This window comes from Lingula anatina, chromosome 5 (assembly GCF_051362555.1).
Source record: "Lingula anatina isolate TDL-2025a chromosome 5, LinAna3.0, whole genome shotgun sequence".
Taxonomy (NCBI): domain Eukaryota; kingdom Metazoa; phylum Brachiopoda; class Lingulata; order Lingulida; family Lingulidae; genus Lingula; species Lingula anatina.
Genome location: NC_141771.1, coordinates 24,875,617 through 24,894,601, shown reverse-complemented (window position 1 = coordinate 24,894,601; position 18,985 = coordinate 24,875,617). Strand labels below are relative to the sequence as shown.

General features: G+C 38.8%; 4 protein-coding genes and 1 non-coding gene across 5 annotated transcripts; 3 read left to right on the top strand and 2 right to left on the bottom strand.

Annotated features, from left to right (window-relative positions):
• Nucleotides 1-587: 587 nt before the first annotated feature.
• On the top strand, nucleotides 588-3,040 carry LOC106176490 (uncharacterized). The gene has a single exon (XM_087012464.1). The coding sequence runs from the start codon at nucleotides 620-622 to the stop codon at nucleotides 2,771-2,773; it is 2,154 nt and encodes a 717-aa protein (XP_086868590.1). The 5' UTR covers nucleotides 588-619; the 3' UTR covers nucleotides 2,774-3,040.
• A 792-nt stretch (nucleotides 3,041-3,832) lies between these two features.
• On the bottom strand, nucleotides 3,833-6,803 carry LOC147761981 (uncharacterized; the record flags this gene model as incomplete). Its single annotated transcript, XM_087014120.1, is given in 10 exon segments — nucleotides 3,833-4,131; nucleotides 4,134-4,215; nucleotides 4,589-4,740; nucleotides 5,081-5,265; nucleotides 5,606-5,658; nucleotides 5,840-5,923; nucleotides 5,925-6,373; nucleotides 6,376-6,459; nucleotides 6,462-6,701; nucleotides 6,704-6,803. Coding segments are annotated over 10 exon segments (1,605 nt in total), but the record flags the coding sequence as incomplete, so codon positions are not given.
• A 3,714-nt stretch (nucleotides 6,804-10,517) lies between these two features.
• On the top strand, nucleotides 10,518-13,207 carry LOC106172063 (uncharacterized). The gene has a single exon (XM_013552653.2). The coding sequence runs from the start codon at nucleotides 10,566-10,568 to the stop codon at nucleotides 12,780-12,782; it is 2,217 nt and encodes a 738-aa protein (XP_013408107.2). The 5' UTR covers nucleotides 10,518-10,565; the 3' UTR covers nucleotides 12,783-13,207.
• Nucleotides 13,208-15,543: 2,336 nt separating this feature from the next.
• On the bottom strand, nucleotides 15,544-18,767 carry LOC106162324 (uncharacterized). The gene is made up of 4 exons (XM_087014119.1): nucleotides 18,522-18,767; nucleotides 16,724-16,820; nucleotides 16,391-16,559; nucleotides 15,544-16,185 (listed from the first exon to the last, which is right to left on the bottom strand). The coding sequence occupies exons 1-4, from the start codon at nucleotides 18,765-18,767 to the stop codon at nucleotides 15,987-15,989; spliced, it is 711 nt and encodes a 236-aa protein (XP_086870245.1). The 3' UTR covers nucleotides 15,544-15,986.
• Nucleotides 17,328-17,400, top strand: Trnaa-ugc (transfer RNA alanine (anticodon UGC)). The gene has a single exon. It is a non-coding gene; the product is annotated as a tRNA-Ala (tRNA).
• Nucleotides 18,768-18,985: the final 218 nt, after the last annotated feature.

Here is an 18,985-nt window from a genome sequence, read left to right as displayed (position 1 = left end):
CCCGTGTGTGTGTTTGGAGGGGAGGGGGGGAGGGGCTAATACATGTACCATGGCAATGGCTCGGTGTATGGAAACTAGGGGCTTCGATATTTATTTCATCATAGTTTCATTTATCCAGAGCTCTCGTCATCTCTGTCACTTTATTTAATAACAGGTTAATTTTTCTATCTAATTGCTCATAAACAGTTTTATAAAGCCTATTCTTGTGTGCTCCTTTCTTTCTCAGTGTTTATATAGCGTAAGGGGGTATACAAATATTTTAATACCTATAACCAAACACAAGGAAATTTTAAAGGGGGGGGGGGGGGGGGGGCACATGTCACCGGAATGACACCTCTCACAGTATACATGTATCACTGATATGTCAAGCAGCACTCAGCTAATGCAGCATAGACTTTGATACCGTCCTGGTTATTGACAACATCACCTGATTGGGATGTGTCGAACGGGTAACAACTTTGAATTAGTATAAATAACTTATTAAATGATATATAAGCGTACACAACGGCTTTGGCAGCAGTAGAGCGGGGCGGTCGGCGTGTAGGGGGCGGGGCTCTGTGCCTATACCATGGCAATGGCTTCGAAAGAGTTGTGCAACGTCTTCAGCGAAAACTTTTTAATGTGTCATATATGTCTGGAGGAATATAAAGACCCGAGAGTGCTCCCCTGTTACCACACGTTCTGCCTGGAATGCATTGCTGACCATGCAGCCAAAAATGGTGTCCAGAACAAGTTTTCCTGCCCCGTGTGTCGCCAAGAGGCCCTCGTACCATCAGGTGGGTTAGAAACTCTTGTGAAAAACTTCTTCTTAAGAAAAGTAACTGACTTCATCAAAGGCCAGAAAACGCCTGGTGGGAAACTTTGTGAGTATTGTAACCATAAACAGGCCGCTTTTATGTGCAACGAATGCCCCAAAACCAACCGACTGTGCCCTACATGTCGCGAAATTCACGACAAAATACCGATTTGTGAGGACCATTCATTTGTTCCAATGTCACAAGTCGATTTCTCAGTTAACCCAGCTGACATGGGAGATCAGTTAAGTCACGTATTAGATAAATCTCAATACTGTAACAAACACGACGGAGAACCGCTGGCATTCTATTGTGAAAATGATGACACCGTTATATGCAGGGAATGCATTGTGAAAGTCCACAGCAAACACGATTTCAAAGAATTGGGGGATATGGTGAGAGTTCAACGAGATCTAATACAAAAGAAACTGAAAAATCTTCCTACTGAGAAACGGTTTCGTTTTGAGAAGGCGGAAAAGGCCATTGTGCGAACGGAAGAGAGGCTGACTAAAAATCAGACGAATGTTCTTCGTTTGGTGGATTCTCAAGAATTAGCTATGGCTGAGGAGATAGATGAAAACAGTAAAACCATTGAAAGAGAAATCAAATATTATTATCAGCAAGTAGAGAAGGACGTACGTCAACAGACGGACGCATATTTGACCACTGTCAAGCAGCATTTGGAAACTTACGAATCAAAAGCACAGTCCAATTACACCAAAATGAAAAGATTTATACATGGCAAAAGCAAGGAAATAAAGGCAGAAGTGAAGGCGCTCACCTCTGCTCAGGTGAAGACTTTAGAAGCTGAAAAGGACAAGCAAGAAATGAACAAGATTTTCATTCAGAGCATTCGTGATTTCGCTCAGCAACTCACAGACACCGGTTCCGACATTGAGGTCATGACCCATTCTAAAAAACTACAAACTAGATTTCAGGAGTTGCAGACAGTAGAACTAGTATGTAATGCCAAAAACACCAACATAACATTTACACCAGGGAAAACAAAAATGGACCTTGTGCTACAGTTTCCTAAAATCCCTGAACCACAGCTGTCCATTAAAACGGGGTCCATTACGGCGAAAACATACCGGGGTCCCTTGGATGCATGTTTTGGAAGTTTGAAACAAGAGAGAGCATATTGTCCCGAGCTGATAGAATTTCAGGAATTCTCATGGCTTGAAACACCAGAGCGGGCTAATCGTTTTTATGTTAAGGACGGGCCACTGATGAATATCCAGTGTGCAGATGACGGTTGTATTTTAGCTGTACATGGTAATTCAGTCTCCATATTCTCCAGAGCAGGTCAGAGCAATCGTGAAATCAGTATAGAGGGAGTGGTGAGGTATTTCACTATAGTCAATAACGATAGATTTGGGGTCACATGTGGCGATAAATGCTGTAGACTGTATTCAACATCAGGCCAGGCGATCCGATGTTTTGGTCAGGGTGATATGTCTGACCCCTGGGGTGTCACTGTGGACCGTACAGAGGGTAAGGTGTACGTGTGTGATAGTGGTGCACAGTGCATCTGTGTGTACGACATGATATCTTTTCAACTTGTAAACAAAATTCCTATCCCAATGTGCAGTAAAGGCACACTGCGCTGTGTATACCATCACGGCATCAATGCAATCATAGTCAGCGACCACTGGGCCCACTGTGTGTATGCAGTGACACCCCAGGGTGACGTCATGTTCCAATACGGAGCACGAGATCAGAGTGGAAGTGGAGACGGACAACTGAGTTATCCAGTCGGAGTGTGCGTAGATAAGTTTGGTGGACATATACTCATAGCTGACCGAGATAATGGCAGGGTGGTGGTCCTTGGTTCAGACGGAACATTTCTACGTAACATTTTGACAAAGAGTGACAACATTAAATATCCTGCGTTAGTTGATATCAACAGTAACGGGGAGCTTGTTGTGGGAACTAACCGAGGTGAAATATCCGCGTATAAGTATATACATAAGAAATGACATATGATTTAACACTGTGATGATGTTTGAATTGTGATCAATATCACTGAGGAAAATGTAATAGACACAGGTTACAACTAGTTGGCACTATATTTGCTGTATATAGATATTGAAATTGTGCCGAAGTTCTAAATGAATTAGATAGGCTACATCATACATGTATGCGAATTTAATGTTAGTATTTGACAGCAGCAACGAGTAAATGAGGAACGGGGAGTGTTTTGTAGAGTAACTTGAGTTGATTGACATGACCTTGTCGTACTTAAAGAGGCCCTCTCATATAAGTTTTATTTATTTATTTTTTATTTTTTATTTTTATTTTTTATTTTTTATTTATTTATTTATTTATTTTTATTTATTTATTTATTTTTTTTTTTTGCGATAGTGGCTATATGATAAAAGTATAACTTGCAAAAAATATGTGATTCATCCTTTTAAGAAATCTTAATGAAATCTTTGTTGTTATTTTGGTCGAAGCGCTACGAATATGTCAACAATGACATCTGTCGTGTTGCGATGTCATTCTTGTAATGGTTTTGTGCAAAAGGACAAAACCCATAAAACACATAACAGAGGACCAAGGATTTTTGGTGCAAATACATCTGTAATACTTTTTATGCTTGTGAAATAAACAGTATATTTTAGAAATTGTACTTTATTCCAACTTTATTCTAATTTACCCAATTATTAATTAAGACTTAAGTTTATAAATTAAGCAGATTTTTTTTCACTTGTTTCTCAAATATTTTTTTTTCAAAGGTTGGAGGGGGGAAAATAAAAATAAAAATATTTTTCAAAATAATGATTTTTTGTTAAATAATTTTCAAACCTACTTTAGACAATGGTAAAAACTGACTTTAACACAGTAAAGCAATATTTTTTTAAAGGATACAAACATGATTCCTTTTCAATGTTTATTTTGTCTAAATGAATGTCATTCCTAAGAATCTTTCTTGTATTATACAAAAAAATTAAAGACACAGTTTGCCTTTCCAAGCATTTGTGGTGGCAGTGCACAATATAGTTTTTGTCAATTTGATGCAAAATAAACATCATGGATATGCATAAAAAGTGTTTAGCAAAGGTCTTCAAGCCCATGTAAGTTCAAAGTCACAACTTGAAAATGCCAATATGAGAAAAATAAACATATCATCAAAAGCTGCATAAAACACTTAAAAGTCCTTAATTTCTCTTTCTCTTGACCTTCAATGCATTTTGTGTTATGATCTTTTTTCCCTCACTTAAACATGCTTTACACATGGGCCTTACAATTGCAAATTCTTCTTTACTTTGCTTAACCCTATGGTCATCTTCAGCAAATTCAGTGTCCCCACAATGATAGCACACTGCTGGAAACACTGAGTCACATCTGCATAATATTGCGTCCCCATGGGAGATGAACAAGTGATGCTTTCCCTCACAATCATATTTTGATTCTGTCCCTATGTGACGACGTTACTGACTTTGTCTTGGTGGCGCGAGGTAATAACTAAACAATTCCATTTTTTCCCATATTCTTTATTATCGCTTTCTAACTACGCTATCTACAGTATATTCCTCTCCGTTCAACCTCTTACATCGTTCTCCCCGTCTACATTACATTCTTCGCTTAAGTACAATAAGGTCGTGTCAATCAACTAAAGTGACACTACAAAACACTCCCCGCTCTTATTCACTGCATGCTGTCACTAGCTAACATTACATTATCTCCCGGGGACGATATGTCTGTCCCCAGGCATATTTTAAATTAAATTATTCATTAATTAAAAATAAACTTTCTTATTCACTGCATGCTGTCACTAAATAACATTACACCTGTTCAGGAGCAAGGGTACTGCCACAGGTGTAGAGCAGTTCTTCTTCGAGTCTGGCAAGTGTATGGCGTTGGGCCAGGGTTATCATTTGGTTGGCATAGACGACCCGTCTTTTTCCACACACCTTGCACAATATACAGGCTCTTGCCTTGCCTGCAAAATAAATAAGCATTGAAATTATTTGAATAAATATGTGTGAGAATATACTCAACTTGCAACTCTCTTGACTAAAACATTTTAGTCAAATAGACCATATAGTAAAATGGTAAGGCTGTAAAACCAATTTGGTTTGGAAAGATTAATATCTTATAATTAACATCTCAAACAAAAGAAAAGGCAAAGTTAAATGGGAATTTTTTTTTTTTTTTTTGAATTTGCATTTAAAAGTTCACTTGAATTAAAGGATAATTTAATCATCAATAAAATGACTTAAACAAAATCACTTTTACCTAAGAAGAGAAAATAAAATGTTAGTAAAGATAAATTTACTCACCACCAACCATTAGACTGCTATTTTTCTTGTCTGTATCTGTACATTCTGATTTTCTTAGCACGCTTGGCCTGTGAGCATCTGAGGTTTCCGTTCCATACGATTCAGCAAAAGTCTTGAATTCACCACCTTCATCCAACATAGGGTCTGGCAGTACATGTAATTCTTGGAACAAGTCATCTGGCATTCTAAAATATGAATGTTTTGGGACAATAACCTATACGATGAGATTTAATTTGTACAAAGTGACTCTTTATAATAAAAAAAAAGAATTATCTGAACTATTTAAATGCAATCAATGTTAATATGTAAATGGGAGTGAGAATTTTAATTCTTTAAAAGGACATTTAAAACCAACCAAATATTAACACCGAACAAAATATTACGAATTTCCAAGTTGCCGTTTGAAGCACGCACACACACACACACACACACACACACACACAGAGTATAACCTTTGGCTAGCATTATCAATTAGCATTCCTCAGATGAACTATAGTCATATTATTCATATAAAGTGCACTATACCTTGGTGGATGGAGAGTACAATAACCACATGGTTTTTCATTATGATTTTTACACTTTTTTTATCTGGTAGGTTTATTGCCAGAACCATCAGTGAGTATCCATGAAGTCAGTCAATTTGGGGTGTCTTGCAACATCTTTTGCAGAATGTATGGAGTCAAATTCTACAGTATCATTAAACACTGCCAACTTCTGGGTAATTTCTTTCAAGCTTTCAGGTGATACAGCACCGTGAACCTAGACAAATTCATCTTTCCATTTCAAAGCTTGGAATCTCTCCTCAACAGAGGCAATAGGTGTTGCCATGGACTCAGTCAAGGCATTTTTTCAATCCTGAGTTCTTGTTTGCTGCATTTCTGATGGCGCTGATAGAATTCAAATATTTCACCTGCCATTCAAAGTTATCCGGCATCCCTGTTCTAGCATTGGCAACATTCTGAAGAGCCAAATTAAGGATTGACATCATCCTTTTTGCTGGGTTGTTGTAACTCTGTTTTGGAGCTGTTCTTACTAGGACAAGCAAGTCCAAATCACGAACAACAGACTCACACAGTGTAGCCAACTGCTCAGACTTGAAAGTGGTATTGTGATCAGGACCAACATCTGTAAGTCTAAACAACAATGGAGGAATGCTGGCCAACTGGCTCATTATTGCAGATGTTTCAGCAGCATGGCGTCTGGGACTGGATACCTCAAATACTTTATCTTTCACAGTAACATGCAAAATTCCATTATAAAATGAATCTTGTGGATTTTCTGGAATATCAACTTCAAACACACAAATGGTACAACGAAAGCTACATGGAAATCATGGTCCAGGCTGACTGGTGCTGAGGAACCCACCACAAGACAACCATAGCTTGAACCCCTGTTGAAACTGCTGCATCAGGCTCTCAAACTGGAATGATGGCCTTATCATCTAAGCATTGAAACTGTGCCCAGTCACGCCATTTCACTGCCATTTCCTTCATAAGTAAATACTGATTAAAGCAAAAGCCCGAATGTTCATGCTTACAACGTAGAATACGCTGCTGAACATATCTCACATCAAATTTACCAGTATAGTTCAATACTGCATTGAAATATCTGTTTTTTTCTGAAAATTAAGCCTTGTCCAAGAACCACTTGGTGCAGTTGCTCCTTCTGGCAGTCTCTCAAGAATTTTCTTTCTCAAGTCTTCAACTGACATGGCCAGTGGCAAATATGTTGTAGGTCAAATATCAGTTCTTCATCATCTGCACTCAGTAGGAAATCACAAACACCCCCATCCAGTTTCTTTTCTGCAAGTGTGTTAGAGGCATTGTCATGACCTGTCAGCATGTAGAACATATTTCGCAATATTGAAGGCTTCAAGGAAGTTTGTGTGGCATATTTATTGATGAATTTCTTTCGCATTGCTCTAGTTGCAAACATGATTCTGATATCTGCCGTGCTATCTCTCTCTTCAGGTATACTGGCACCTGTACATCTTCCATAGAAAATAAGTGTACCCCAGGTTGTTACCGTAACTGTATGTCCATAGATGCATAGGATATGGAAAAGCATCTTTCAAATGCTCAACAAAAATCCTTCTTTTGGCACAATCTTCCGGCAAAACCTCACGTAGTGAAACAGCTTCATTAACATCTACATTGCCAAGCTTTAGATTTAGCCCCTTGTACAGGTCCACGTACTTGTCATTGGCACCGTTTGCAGCTTCAAATGTTTCTAAGACCCATCTAAATAGCTCAAATATGAATTCAGGGAATCAAAGAGAGAAGAGACCACATCACGGAAGGGTTTTAATTTTGCAATCATAAACCATGGTAACATCAGCAAGTTCCAAGTCTTGTTCACCAGTTCTGATGACTTCATCTGAAAAGTATCGGTACATCTCATCCACATAAATATAAAACTGATAACTTTTTTCTTTTGAATATGCAATTTTTGGTCTTTACAGTTGAGTCAAGTACTTTTCACTTCTAAACAACTCAGTAATGTTAAATACAGCAAAATTTCAAGTTTCCTGTAAACTGTTGCTGCGATTTGTTTTTATGTTGGAAGAAGGAATGTACCATCAAAAGAATTTCAAAGGATTTGAAGCTTTCTTGCAAATTTGTAAAGTTCTTGTTAATTTGCAGCAACAATTTTTCTTACAAAAAAGCTGTTTAGTTTTCAGTAAATTTGCAGCTAATTTGCTGCAACTTTTTTTTTATTTTGCTAAGTGGAACTGATCCCACGAAAAATAAAATATGCTACTTACATAATTAAAATGATCCTGGTTCATAAAGCTTTTAGATTTATAAGCTAATTTTGAAGCAAGGAATACCCTTTGAACAAACAGCCTGAACATATTTACCTGAGGTATCTTTTTATTTTATTTTCTAGGATCATTACGTACTGTAAGGCAAGCAAAATAATCTGGTATTTCGAAATTTCTGCCAGCCAGTCTCTCTGCATATTGGCTTATACCTGTACATAGTGGTATTAAATTATTAATCTTTTACTGGTCAATGGGAACCAAAGAACCACATGCACATTTATGTCCCAGTCACTGGGGCTTGCATTTGCGTGTTACCAGAAGATTTGAAGGGTGAAAAATGTGTCGTCTTATAATACTATGGAACTTGGTTAGTTGTGTTGATGAGTAAATGCCCCTAAATGGACTTTGCTTTGAAATAGCTCCAGATCTTGTCTGAAAAATCATCCAGCAGCACAGCAAAAAGAAACATAAATAATCAGCTCTGGTAGGCCAATAAGACAACAGCCAGTAAGAATTGATCTTTGGTCAGTGTCCTATGAGGTGTTTCCAGAGAAACATCAATGCATCGGAACAAGTAGTCGCATAAGAGGAAAGTGGTATCTTTACACAGAAGAAGAATCTGCAAAACCAACTAGAAAGCAGCAGCTGTGCAGGTAGACAAGAGGGATAATGCAAACAAAGTCCTGGAAGCAGCCTCCTTTTCTAGTTGACAGTGCCAGTGATCCTTCCTAGCACAATTTGGCCAGACAAGTCATCTCACTACCAATAGGAATCCTCAAGGCGACTACATATAGTTTTCATTGTTTCCAATGGACGAACATGCAAAACATCGACAGCATATGACAACTACAGGAAAATTCATCTTGGAATAGTCTTAAAACACTTTTTTTTACTATCCTCTGTCACCAGAACAACACTAGAAATTAATTATGTACTTCCAAAATAGTAACAATTGATGTATTACGATCTTATGAAAGTCCAACAGCTCAAAAAGGTAAATTATGCCATAATTTTAAAAAAGCGACAGGCTCTTGGATTTGAACAAAAGAATAGCTAACAATAGTCACCATAAAGTCAAATCAGCCATGCTGGTCTCTTACTTAATCTATGTCTGGCAAAACCATTTAAAAACTGTTATATAACATATTTTTGGACTAATTTGACTTCAAGACGTATGCAAACGAAGGTGAAGACGTTAATGGAAATATGGAATATTATATATTTTGCTAATTTATGCATCGATAGAGCGTGTCTCTTTGGATAAAAATCTTTTGACCCAAGGAACATTCGTGCCAAGTATAAAAAATAGTTTATCTTTTCAATCTTTCATTTTCATGTAAACGTTTTACGTTTTATGATGCAAAATTATACAAAATGCAGCGTTTGGCCAATTTTTGGTCCTTAACAAGCCTACTAATAAGGGAGAGGGTTACGACATTGGAGGTTTCACGTGGATCTTACAGTTGGGAGAGTCAACAAATAAACATTAGCTGTCCTTAGGTTTCCTTGTGTGACCGTACGTACATCTGACACGAACAGGGAAATATTTCGGCTATTTTTTTTTTCATTCTATAGAAGGCTTTCATTACAAGCTGACATTGGCGCATCGGTTAAAAAGACCCTACAGTATTAGCTCTTATGTAGATAACACTCTAACATTAACGATATTTGACGAGGAAGATTAATTTTATGCAGATAAAGTTTATTCAAATCTCCCTTTCCATGTTAACTAGATTTTAAGAAAGATTAAATGAAGTTGATCAGCCGGGAAAAGGTATAACGACACCGTCTTTCTGAACAGTGGCAACGATTTCAATAAAGACACGATTCACCTCCCCGACCTCAGGGGTCTACGCCTTCCATTACCATAGTCTCAGCCACAACAACAAGCCCGTATATGTCAGATTGAAACATACTGGTCAGATAAAGAACGCAGGGTACGGTAATTCGTACAGGGCATTCAGGGCGTTAATGACAGGCAGTAGTACTATTGCTGTGCGGCTTGTACATGATTGTTGATAGACTTTGATACCGTCCTGCCAGCTGGTTATTGACAACATCACCTGATTGTGGTGTGTTGATTGGTGACAGCTTTACATCTATCAGATATCAGATAACCTACTAAACGATATATACACGTACACAACGGCCTTGGCAGCAGGAGAGCGGGGCTGTCGGTGTCTAGTGGGGGAGAGGGGGGGGGGCGTTAATGCATGTATCATAACAGTGGCTCGGTGTATAGAAGCTAGGGACTTCAATCTTTATTTCGACCAAGTTTAATTTATCCCAACGCCCTCACCATCCCTTTCACTCTATGTAAAAAAAGGTTGCATTACGTCGACGTCTCTCTATCTTATTGCTCATACACAGATTTAAAAAGTCTATTCTTGTGTAGAAAGCTACGGCACTGCATGTATAACATCAGGAGATTTACCAGTATTCCAATAACTATTATTAAACCTACAACACTATAGTCCCAGGTCCTCACATGTATCAGTGATATGTCAAGCACTCAGCTAGTACAGGCTCTAGACTTTGATATCGTCCTGGTTATTGACAACATCACCTGATTGGGATGTGTCGATCGGGTGACAACTTTGAAGTGGTATAGATAACTTATTAAATGATATACAAAGCGTGTGCAACGGCTTTGTCATCAGTAGAGCGGGGCGGTCGGCTTGTAGGGGGCTGGGCGCTGTGCCCACTCCGGGCGGCTATACCATGGCGATGGCTTCGAAAGAGATGTACAACGTCTTCAGTGAGAACTTTTTAACGTGTCATATATGTCTGGAGGAATATAAAGACCCGAGAGTGCTCCCCTGTTACCACACGTTCTGTCTGGAATGCATTGTTGACCATGCAGCCAAGAATGGTGTCCAGAACAAGTTTTCCTGTCCCGTATGTCGCCAAGAGGCCCCCGTACCACCAGGTGGATTACAAACTCTAGTGAAAAACTTCTTCTTAAGAAAAGTAACTGACTTCATCAAAGGCCAGAAAACGCCTGGTGGGAAACTTTGTGAGTATTGTAACCATAAACAGGCCGCTTTTATGTGCAACGAATGCCCCAAAACCAACCAACTGTGCCCTACATGTCGTGAAATTCACGATAAAATACCGATTTGTGAGGACCATTCATTTGTTCCACTGTCACAAATCGATTTCCCAGTCAACCCAGCTGACATGGGAGATCAGTTACGTCACGTATTAGATAAATCTCAATACTGTAACAAACACGACGGAGAACCGCTGGCGTTCTATTGTGAAAATGATGACACCGTTATATGCAGGGAATGCATTGTCAAAATCCACAGCAAACACGATTTCAAAGAATTGGGGGATGTGGTGAGAGTTCAACGAGATCAAATACAAGAGAAGCTGATAAATCTTCCTACTGAGAAACTGTTTCGTTTTGAGGAGGCGGAAAAGGCCATTGTGCGAACGGAAGAGAGGCTGACTGAAAATCAGACGAATGTTCTTCGTTTGGTGGATTCTCAAGAATTAGCTATGACAGAGGAGATAGATGAAAACAGTAAAACTATTGAAAGAGAAATCAAATATTATTATCAGCAAGTAGAGAAGGACGTACGTCAACAGACGGACGCATATTTGACCACTGTCAAACAGCATTTGGAAACTTACGAATCAAAAGCACAATCCAATTACACCAAAATGAAAAGATTTATACATGGCAAAAGCAAGGAAATAAAGGCAGAAGTGAAGGCGCTCACCTCCACGCAGGTGAAGACTTTAGAAGCTGAAAAGGACAAGCAAGAAATGAACAAGATTTCCATTCATAGCATTCGTGATTTCGCTCAGCAGCTCACAGACACCGGTTCTGATATTGAGGTCATGACCCACTCTAAAAAACTCCAAACTAGAATTCAGGAGTTGCAGACAGTAGAACTAGTATTTAATACTAATATCACCAACATAACATTTACACCAGGAAAAACAAAAATGGACCTTGTGCTACAGTTTCCTAAAATTCCTGAACCACAGCTGTCCGTCAAAACGGGGTCCATTACGGCGAAAACATACCGGGGTCCCTTGGATGCATGTTTTGGAAGTTTGAAGCAAGAGAGAGCGCACTATCCAGACATGATGAAATTTCAGGAATTCTCATGGCTTGAAACACCAGAAAGGACCATGCGTTTTTATGTTAAGGTCGGGCCACTGATGAATATCCAGTGTGCAGATGACGGTTGCATTTTAGTTGTACATGATAATTCTTTTTATTGTTTTACAGTCTCCATATTCTCCAGCACAGGTCAGAGTAATCGTGAGATCAATATAGTGGGTATGGTGAGGTATTTCACTATAATCAGTAACGATACATTCGTGGTCACATGTGATGATAAATGCTGTAGACTGTATTCAACATCAGGTCAGTTTATCCGATGTTTTGGTCAGGGTGATATGTCTAACCCCTGGGGTGTCACTGTGGACCGTACAGAGGGTAAGGTATACGTGTGTGATAGTGGTGCACAGTGCATCTGTGTGTACGACATGAAATCTTTTCAACTTGTTGGCAGAATCCCTATCCCAATGTGCAGTAAAGGTCCACTGCGCTGTGCATACCACCACGGCATCAATGCAATCATAGTCAGCGACAAGAGTGCCCACTGTGTGTATGCGGTGACACCCCAGGGTGACGTCATGTTCCAGTATGGAGCACGAGGTCAGAGAGGAAGTGCAGACGGACAACTGAGTAATCCAGAAGGAGTGTGCGTAGATAAGTTTGGACACATATTCATAGCTGACTACAGTCATCACAGGGTGGTTGTCCTTGGTTCAGACGGAAGATTTCTTTGTAACATTTTGTCAAAGAGTGACAGCATTAGATATCCTGCGTCAGTTGATGTCAGTGGTAACGGGGAGCTTGTTGTTGGAACTGACAGATGTGAAATATCCACGTATAAATATATAAATAAGAAATGACATATGATTTGACACTGTGATGATGTTTGAATTGATTAATAACACAGAAGAAAAATGTAATGGACACAGGTTACAACTAGTGCACAGTATTTGTTGTATATACATGTAGATATTGGAATTGTGTCGAAGTTCTAAATGGATTATCACTTTAATTAAGCACTTCTATTGCAAACAAACATATATTATTTTTCATTAGTCGATACTTCTTTCACTTAAACCCCGGTAGAACTTAACTGTTAACAGTGGACTTCATTTTGGCCTAAATATGAAAAAAAAAAGTTTATCTTTACAATCTTTTATTTCCATGTAAACATTTTGCATGATTTGTATTGAATGGACAAATAATGATAGAGATGGTAAGTTGCTGGTTACAATAAACAACCTGATGTTTTAGCACTAAAATAAAACGAGTCCTGTCGACCTTAGCTGCTTTATTTTTCATTATTTTGATTATCACTGAGTTACTGTTTTGCCACATGTAAATAAATTCGGTCGACAGCAGAACATCTTTGCTTGTTTTCAGCGGTCGTTGCTATTTTAATGTCGACTGTGCTCCGGGCATTTTTAAACAAATAGTGTAGTTTTTAGCGGATTTTCAAGAATAGTGCAGATGCAGTGAGAGGAAATAGCAGCCCTACCCCCTACCCCGCTTCTTCTCAAAAGTCTCTGTTCTTCGTATTGGACAGTGCTGTAACATTTCAATATGTACAAGACTACCAGGACCCCAAGGGGGGGGGGGGGGTCTTGAGAGGGAGGAGATGAGGCAGATAGGGCTCTGCAGGTCACTGGTAGATTATGGTGAACAGTGGTCGGGGTTACAATAGAGATTATGTGAGGGGGTGGAGAGGACATTTTTAAGCACCTTATTTCAAAAGTTAAAAATAAACCGGGTTTCGAGTTCCCAAGTACTGCACGTTATCAAAAATACAGTTGACAAGTTGCCTTTTTAATTTTTATGTTAACTTAAAAGATAACGTAAAAATAAACTTTAAATAGATAAAAACAGTAATTTCATTATAAGTAATTAGTTATTTAACTTATTTAAGATGATATCCGCAAACGAATAATTTTTTCTGATCTTAAAAAAAAATTTAAAAAAAAAAAAAAAAAAATCGTCGGATCCAACAGTGTCTACTCAAAATACTGCAAAAGTCCGGGTTTTACAAATCTTCCACTGCTAAATTAGTTGCAAACGGACTTTCTTCTCGAGCGCATTGCCGCCAAATGTTGATGCAAAAATTGCAGCCACGTTATCGCCGTTAAAATACATAAATATAAAAATTCACAAGAAAAGAGGGGTGTGTAATTGGCAATCGACGTTGACGCGGGAGATATCACTTTTGTTTGACTATACGAGGAACGATCGTCCAGACAACTTCAAAGTCGAAGCGGTTCACACACAATTCTTTTTTGCAACTTCGAGAGGAATAAGAGGGAATTAGAGGTATATGTAGAAGTAGAAGTGGCCGTATAATATTCTAAGTATTTTTTTCTTTTTTAATGACACAAAGATAAGGCAGATGAGAGTTGATTATTTAATATATTAATTTCTGCCACAAGAAAGACGATTTGTTTGATACACTGAGATGAAGCAGATGGCTGCTCACTCTTTATTGTTCTCAGAATGGGGAAAGACTTGTTATTGGTTTGATTCAATGTGTTCTCGACGGGTTGAATTGAGTCGAGATTTAATTACTGTGACCCCGCAGGGACGACGTGTGGGGAAGTGTGTGACAGGCGGAGAGACCATTATAGGATTAGCGGTCTTCCTTTCGTGTAGGTCCGCCGTATTTAGGTCGCGGCTTTACGAGCACTCGGCTCTTCTCAATCTAAATGGTCCCAAAGCTAGTCCCTGTCTTTTTTTTTTTTTTTTTTTTTTTTTGTGTCCCTGTCTTTCTAAAAAGTTTGGTTATCTGTAATATTCTCTTAAAGACAGTCTCAGCGCGTTAAACCCTTAAAATAGCACGAAAATGAATTTTCCTGGAAATCTCACCAATTTCCCCATAATGACCAAGGTATATCCTATTCAAAACCGTTGAGAAAATGAACCTACCTAATACCGTTTTTAAGTTCCATTAAATAATAAAAGACGACTCGTCTTAAATACTCAGCTACCACCTCACAGTACGGCTTCAGAACGCGCAATTTCTCGCTAAGTCTCGCGGTTTACTATGAATGAAGTACTACGGCTGAGACCCGGATGTTACTATTTGGCGCCAAAACAGCAAACATGGCTCAGACGCGCGTCAAGTCTGAAGAGGAGAGCGACAAAAAGGGACGAAAGAAAATAGCCACTCCAGTTCGAAAGATACGAAAGAAAATTAGAGACAGACGAAGAAGCACTCAGACTGTGTATGTTGGGAGGGTGGGGCGGTGGAGGACACTTAAAGCTGAGTTAGGACTCACATACGAGGCAATGGCGAAACTACTCCTCGACACGTGAGTATGCGCTTCACAGGTCTCAAGTGTGTCTGATTATCATATTATCCTGTTCACAATAAATGACAATATTTGTGCTCATACAAAGTTGGTTACGTGTATAAGAGCGTTTTGAGCTTTACGTTGTCTATTTTTGATCGGTACATGTACCGAAAAGATGGACAGGCGGCACTTACATGTCTGACAAGTTTCGCTGTGTAGTCGTGACGTCTATCTCATTCTGACTGAAGCCTGCTGTGATTGGTCGTAAGCGTGGGAAAATCGAGGTCGTGACCTTGAGCCGGAAGTACTTCTGGCTGTGCTCCGAAATCATGATAAATAGTTTTCGTTTTCTAATTCTTTATTCTAGTTGTCTTAACAGGACTTTTGTGACCCAGACTTATTAATATAATAATAAACAATCTCACAAAACACAAATCTGATCAAAGCTTTACATAGAACCTGCTTCTATACATTAATCTAACCCACTGAGACTGTCTTTAAGAGATTATTACAGAGTACAGCCATCACGTGATGTGATGGCAAACACAAATTCCAGATTAATTGCATTAACCACTGTTTTTGGTGGTACAATGGAATTTATTATATGTCTATGAGCTGTTTACAATGCATTTATAGTGAAATATGGATAACTTGCAAACAGTCGTTATCCCTTTATTCACTAGTCCAAATTACAATGTGTTCCATGACACATTGTAATATGATGAAATCATACTGGACTATGAGCATATTTATTAATCTTTTTAATTTTTGAAAAAAAAAATGTCAAACGTCCGCTTCCGGCTTCTTCTTTATAGGAAAAGTATGACTGACTGCCGCGTACGCTTCCTCGGCTAGTAGTTGTCTTGCCGGTAGATGTCGCTGATGTACAGGAAGATGAAGATTCTGGTATGTTGCAGCGTAATCAACGCTGAAGTGAGGCTTCACTGCCTCCAAGGTGGTACCATAGAATATTCGCTGAATTCTGGAGATAAAATAAGAAAAATAGCTAGGTGAGACGTCATTGCCTACAAGTTGGTATCATAGAATATCCGCTGAATTCTGGAGATAAAACATGAGCAATAAGTAATTATATAAGTGTCAAGACAATATGAAGAAAAGAACACTTTTGGAGCTTTATAATTAAAGTATTAAATTATCAGTAACCGTGAGAAAACAGCTATACACACCCGGTCATAGCAATCAAGGCAGCACACATGGCGCACGGCTCACAGCTGGTATAGATGTCACATCCGGTCAGGTCACGTGTCTTCAACTTCCTGCACGTGTTTCTGATGGCCACTACCTCGCCGTGAGCGGAGGGGTCATGGTCCACTATGATGTGGTTCCAACCTTCACCTGCAGAAAATATAAAGGTTATTTTGTTTTAACCCAGTCAGGGTTATCGCCTGTCTAATATATATAGACACTCATATTCATGTATGATCTCCTGCCTTATATATAGGTCTATACCTACATGTATATAAGATTTCCTGCCTTATATATACCCAGTAGACACTCACCTATGATCTCGCCGTCCTTCACAATCACTGCAGCAAAAGGCTCTCCGTCCCCCAAAATGATATTATGTTCAACATACTCCGCCTTTCTTAAGCTGTGCTAAGGACATGTACAGGTGAGTGTAGTCTCGGGTAATATACTTTTAACTAAAGCTTTCTTAAAAACATTATTTATTTTTGATACTTGTCTGTCCTATAGATATATAATACATTCTGTTGTACAACAAAGCCGGCAGTTATAGCTATTATTCTGATATCTGAGCTTGTTTTTAGACCACGTGACCTCTTCTGATGGCTACACTCTGTTTAGATTTTATAACAAAACGACAAACCTTTAAGTATAAAAACAGGGTCTAACTTTGAATGTAAAAATGGATTCATTAACCATTATCCATACATGTATGTTCGCTCCATGTACGTGCAGGTGTAAGGAAAGGCAAATTTAAGTGGAACCATTACTTATTTATTTGATAGATTGATATTTTTTTAAAAAATTACACTTTTAAGCTTCAACAGAAACCATATTGTGATGTTTTTTTGCACATATGTATTTGCTGAATGTGTAATTATCAAATAATTGATATATGCGTCGTGTATGGTATCGTGCGGGGATGTACCTCAGTGGTAGAGCGCACGCTTTGCATGTGTGAGGCCCCCGGGTTCAATCCCCGGCATTTCCAATCTTATTGTTTTGACAATTTTATTCAATATAATTGAACAGCCGACAAAATCCAGCTAGGATTCGGAAGTTAAGCCTCGGTTACAACCGGCCGTGCGAGCACTCACTGGCTGTTAACGTCCAAATTTTGTGCAGAATCTCACGTCCTCCGCAAGTCTTTACGACATATCGAGTTCGCAGACAGCCCGCAAGCACGTACGGAGAATGTTGGACATGTCCAAAAGATTCTACGAATAGCCTGCGAACAGCGAGACCGCAACCGTAACTTGCTCCCCTCGCACGGAGTGAGCATGAGAGACGCGAGTTGTGCAAGACGCGCGTCGCAAGCAATGAAGGAACAAGTGCCCTTTGCGTGTTGAGTAAGGCGCACGCACTCACAACTAACGAACAAAGTCTAGAGCACACCGGGAATGTGTCGAACGTGCGTCACTCTTTTGGGAAAAAAAAAAAAAAAAAAAAAAAAAAAACTCCTAAAACGCTTGATCATTAGCCATTTGTTTGAGAACCCCTAACTTTGATTGTAAGAAGTCCTGAAGTAGACCTAATGGATGTAATTGTGCTGAAACTGGCAACTTATTGAGAAATTCTGCCCAATCTTTTCTGAGCAAGGGTGAAAAAAATGAAACAATGCGTGCCACGTCTTTACAAGAAACCATATGTACTTGATCTAACATCTCTAGCTGTTGAAATATGGAATCAATTTTTCTGATCAATTGCACTTGCTCTTGATAATTATCTTCAGATGACACTGGTTTTAACTGGCTTATCTCCTCTAAAGCATTGGACACGGCTAATGGGACATTGTCATAGTGTAGGCATAAAGCCTCCCACATCTTATCATAAGCATTTTCCGAACCTGCTGAGATGTTGGAAATTTCTACATAAGCTAGACCACTTTTACAAGAGTTTTTTTAAATCCACAGCCAAGGCTATTTTATTTTGTACGGCTGGAATAACCATATTTTGCCAAATGTTTTTAAATTCTGGCCAGTCTCTTCTGTGTCCTGAGAATTTAGGGATTTCCCTTTTTTTCAGTTGAATGGGTGAGTCTGAATTTTGAGTTACATTTCGTTTGCTATGTTGCTTATACACATGGATTGTATTGAGGTATGTTTTTTTCACCTGTTCATCGTATTCATTAAGATCCATCTCAGCAACAACTGTGAATTCAGTATCTGCATCTGTTTCTTCACATAACACCCTGTAGTCGTTCGTTACTTCCAAATAATCCAGATATCTTTTCTCTAGTCTTTCCACTGCATCCTTTACCTCAAGTCCAACATCAATGGCTTGTTCCAAGGCCTTTGCTCCCACAGTAACAGCTCTTTTAGCGTCACTTCGTTTCTTCTTTAACGTTTTCAAGTCCATGGTTATAATGTAAGTGAACTGCTTCTGGTAATCTTGATTGTTTGACCAAATTTATTGACTGTTTTGGGTTATAAAAAAAAAAAAAAAAAAAAAAAAAAAAAAAAAAAAAAAACTCCTTATTGCACACGGTTAGCTTCATTCAAAATTGTTCATAGCAAATAGTCAATAGCCGATAGCAGAAAGCCGAAAGCCGAAAGTCGAAAGCCGAAAGCCGGTCA

What these genes read in the sequence shown, in the direction of transcription:
- LOC106176490 (XM_087012464.1), top strand. Translation starts at nt 620, where the DNA reads ATGTGTCATATATGTCTGGAGGAATATAAAGACCCGAGAGTGCTCCCC.
- LOC106172063 (XM_013552653.2), top strand. Translation starts at nt 10,566, where the DNA reads ATGGCGATGGCTTCGAAAGAGATGTACAACGTCTTCAGTGAGAACTTT.
- LOC106162324 (XM_087014119.1), bottom strand. Translation starts at nt 18,767, where the DNA reads ATGGACTTGAAAACGTTAAAGAAGAAACGAAGTGACGCTAAAAGAGCT. An exon ending in TTAATGAATACGATGAACAG is followed by an intron (nt 16,821 to 18,521) that starts GTGAAAAAAACA and finishes ACATGTCCTTAG; the next exon opens with CACAGCTTAAGAAAGGCGGA. An exon ending in GAAGGACGGCGAGATCATAG is followed by an intron (nt 16,560 to 16,723) that starts GTGAGTGTCTAC and finishes TATTTTCTGCAG; the next exon opens with GTGAAGGTTGGAACCACATC.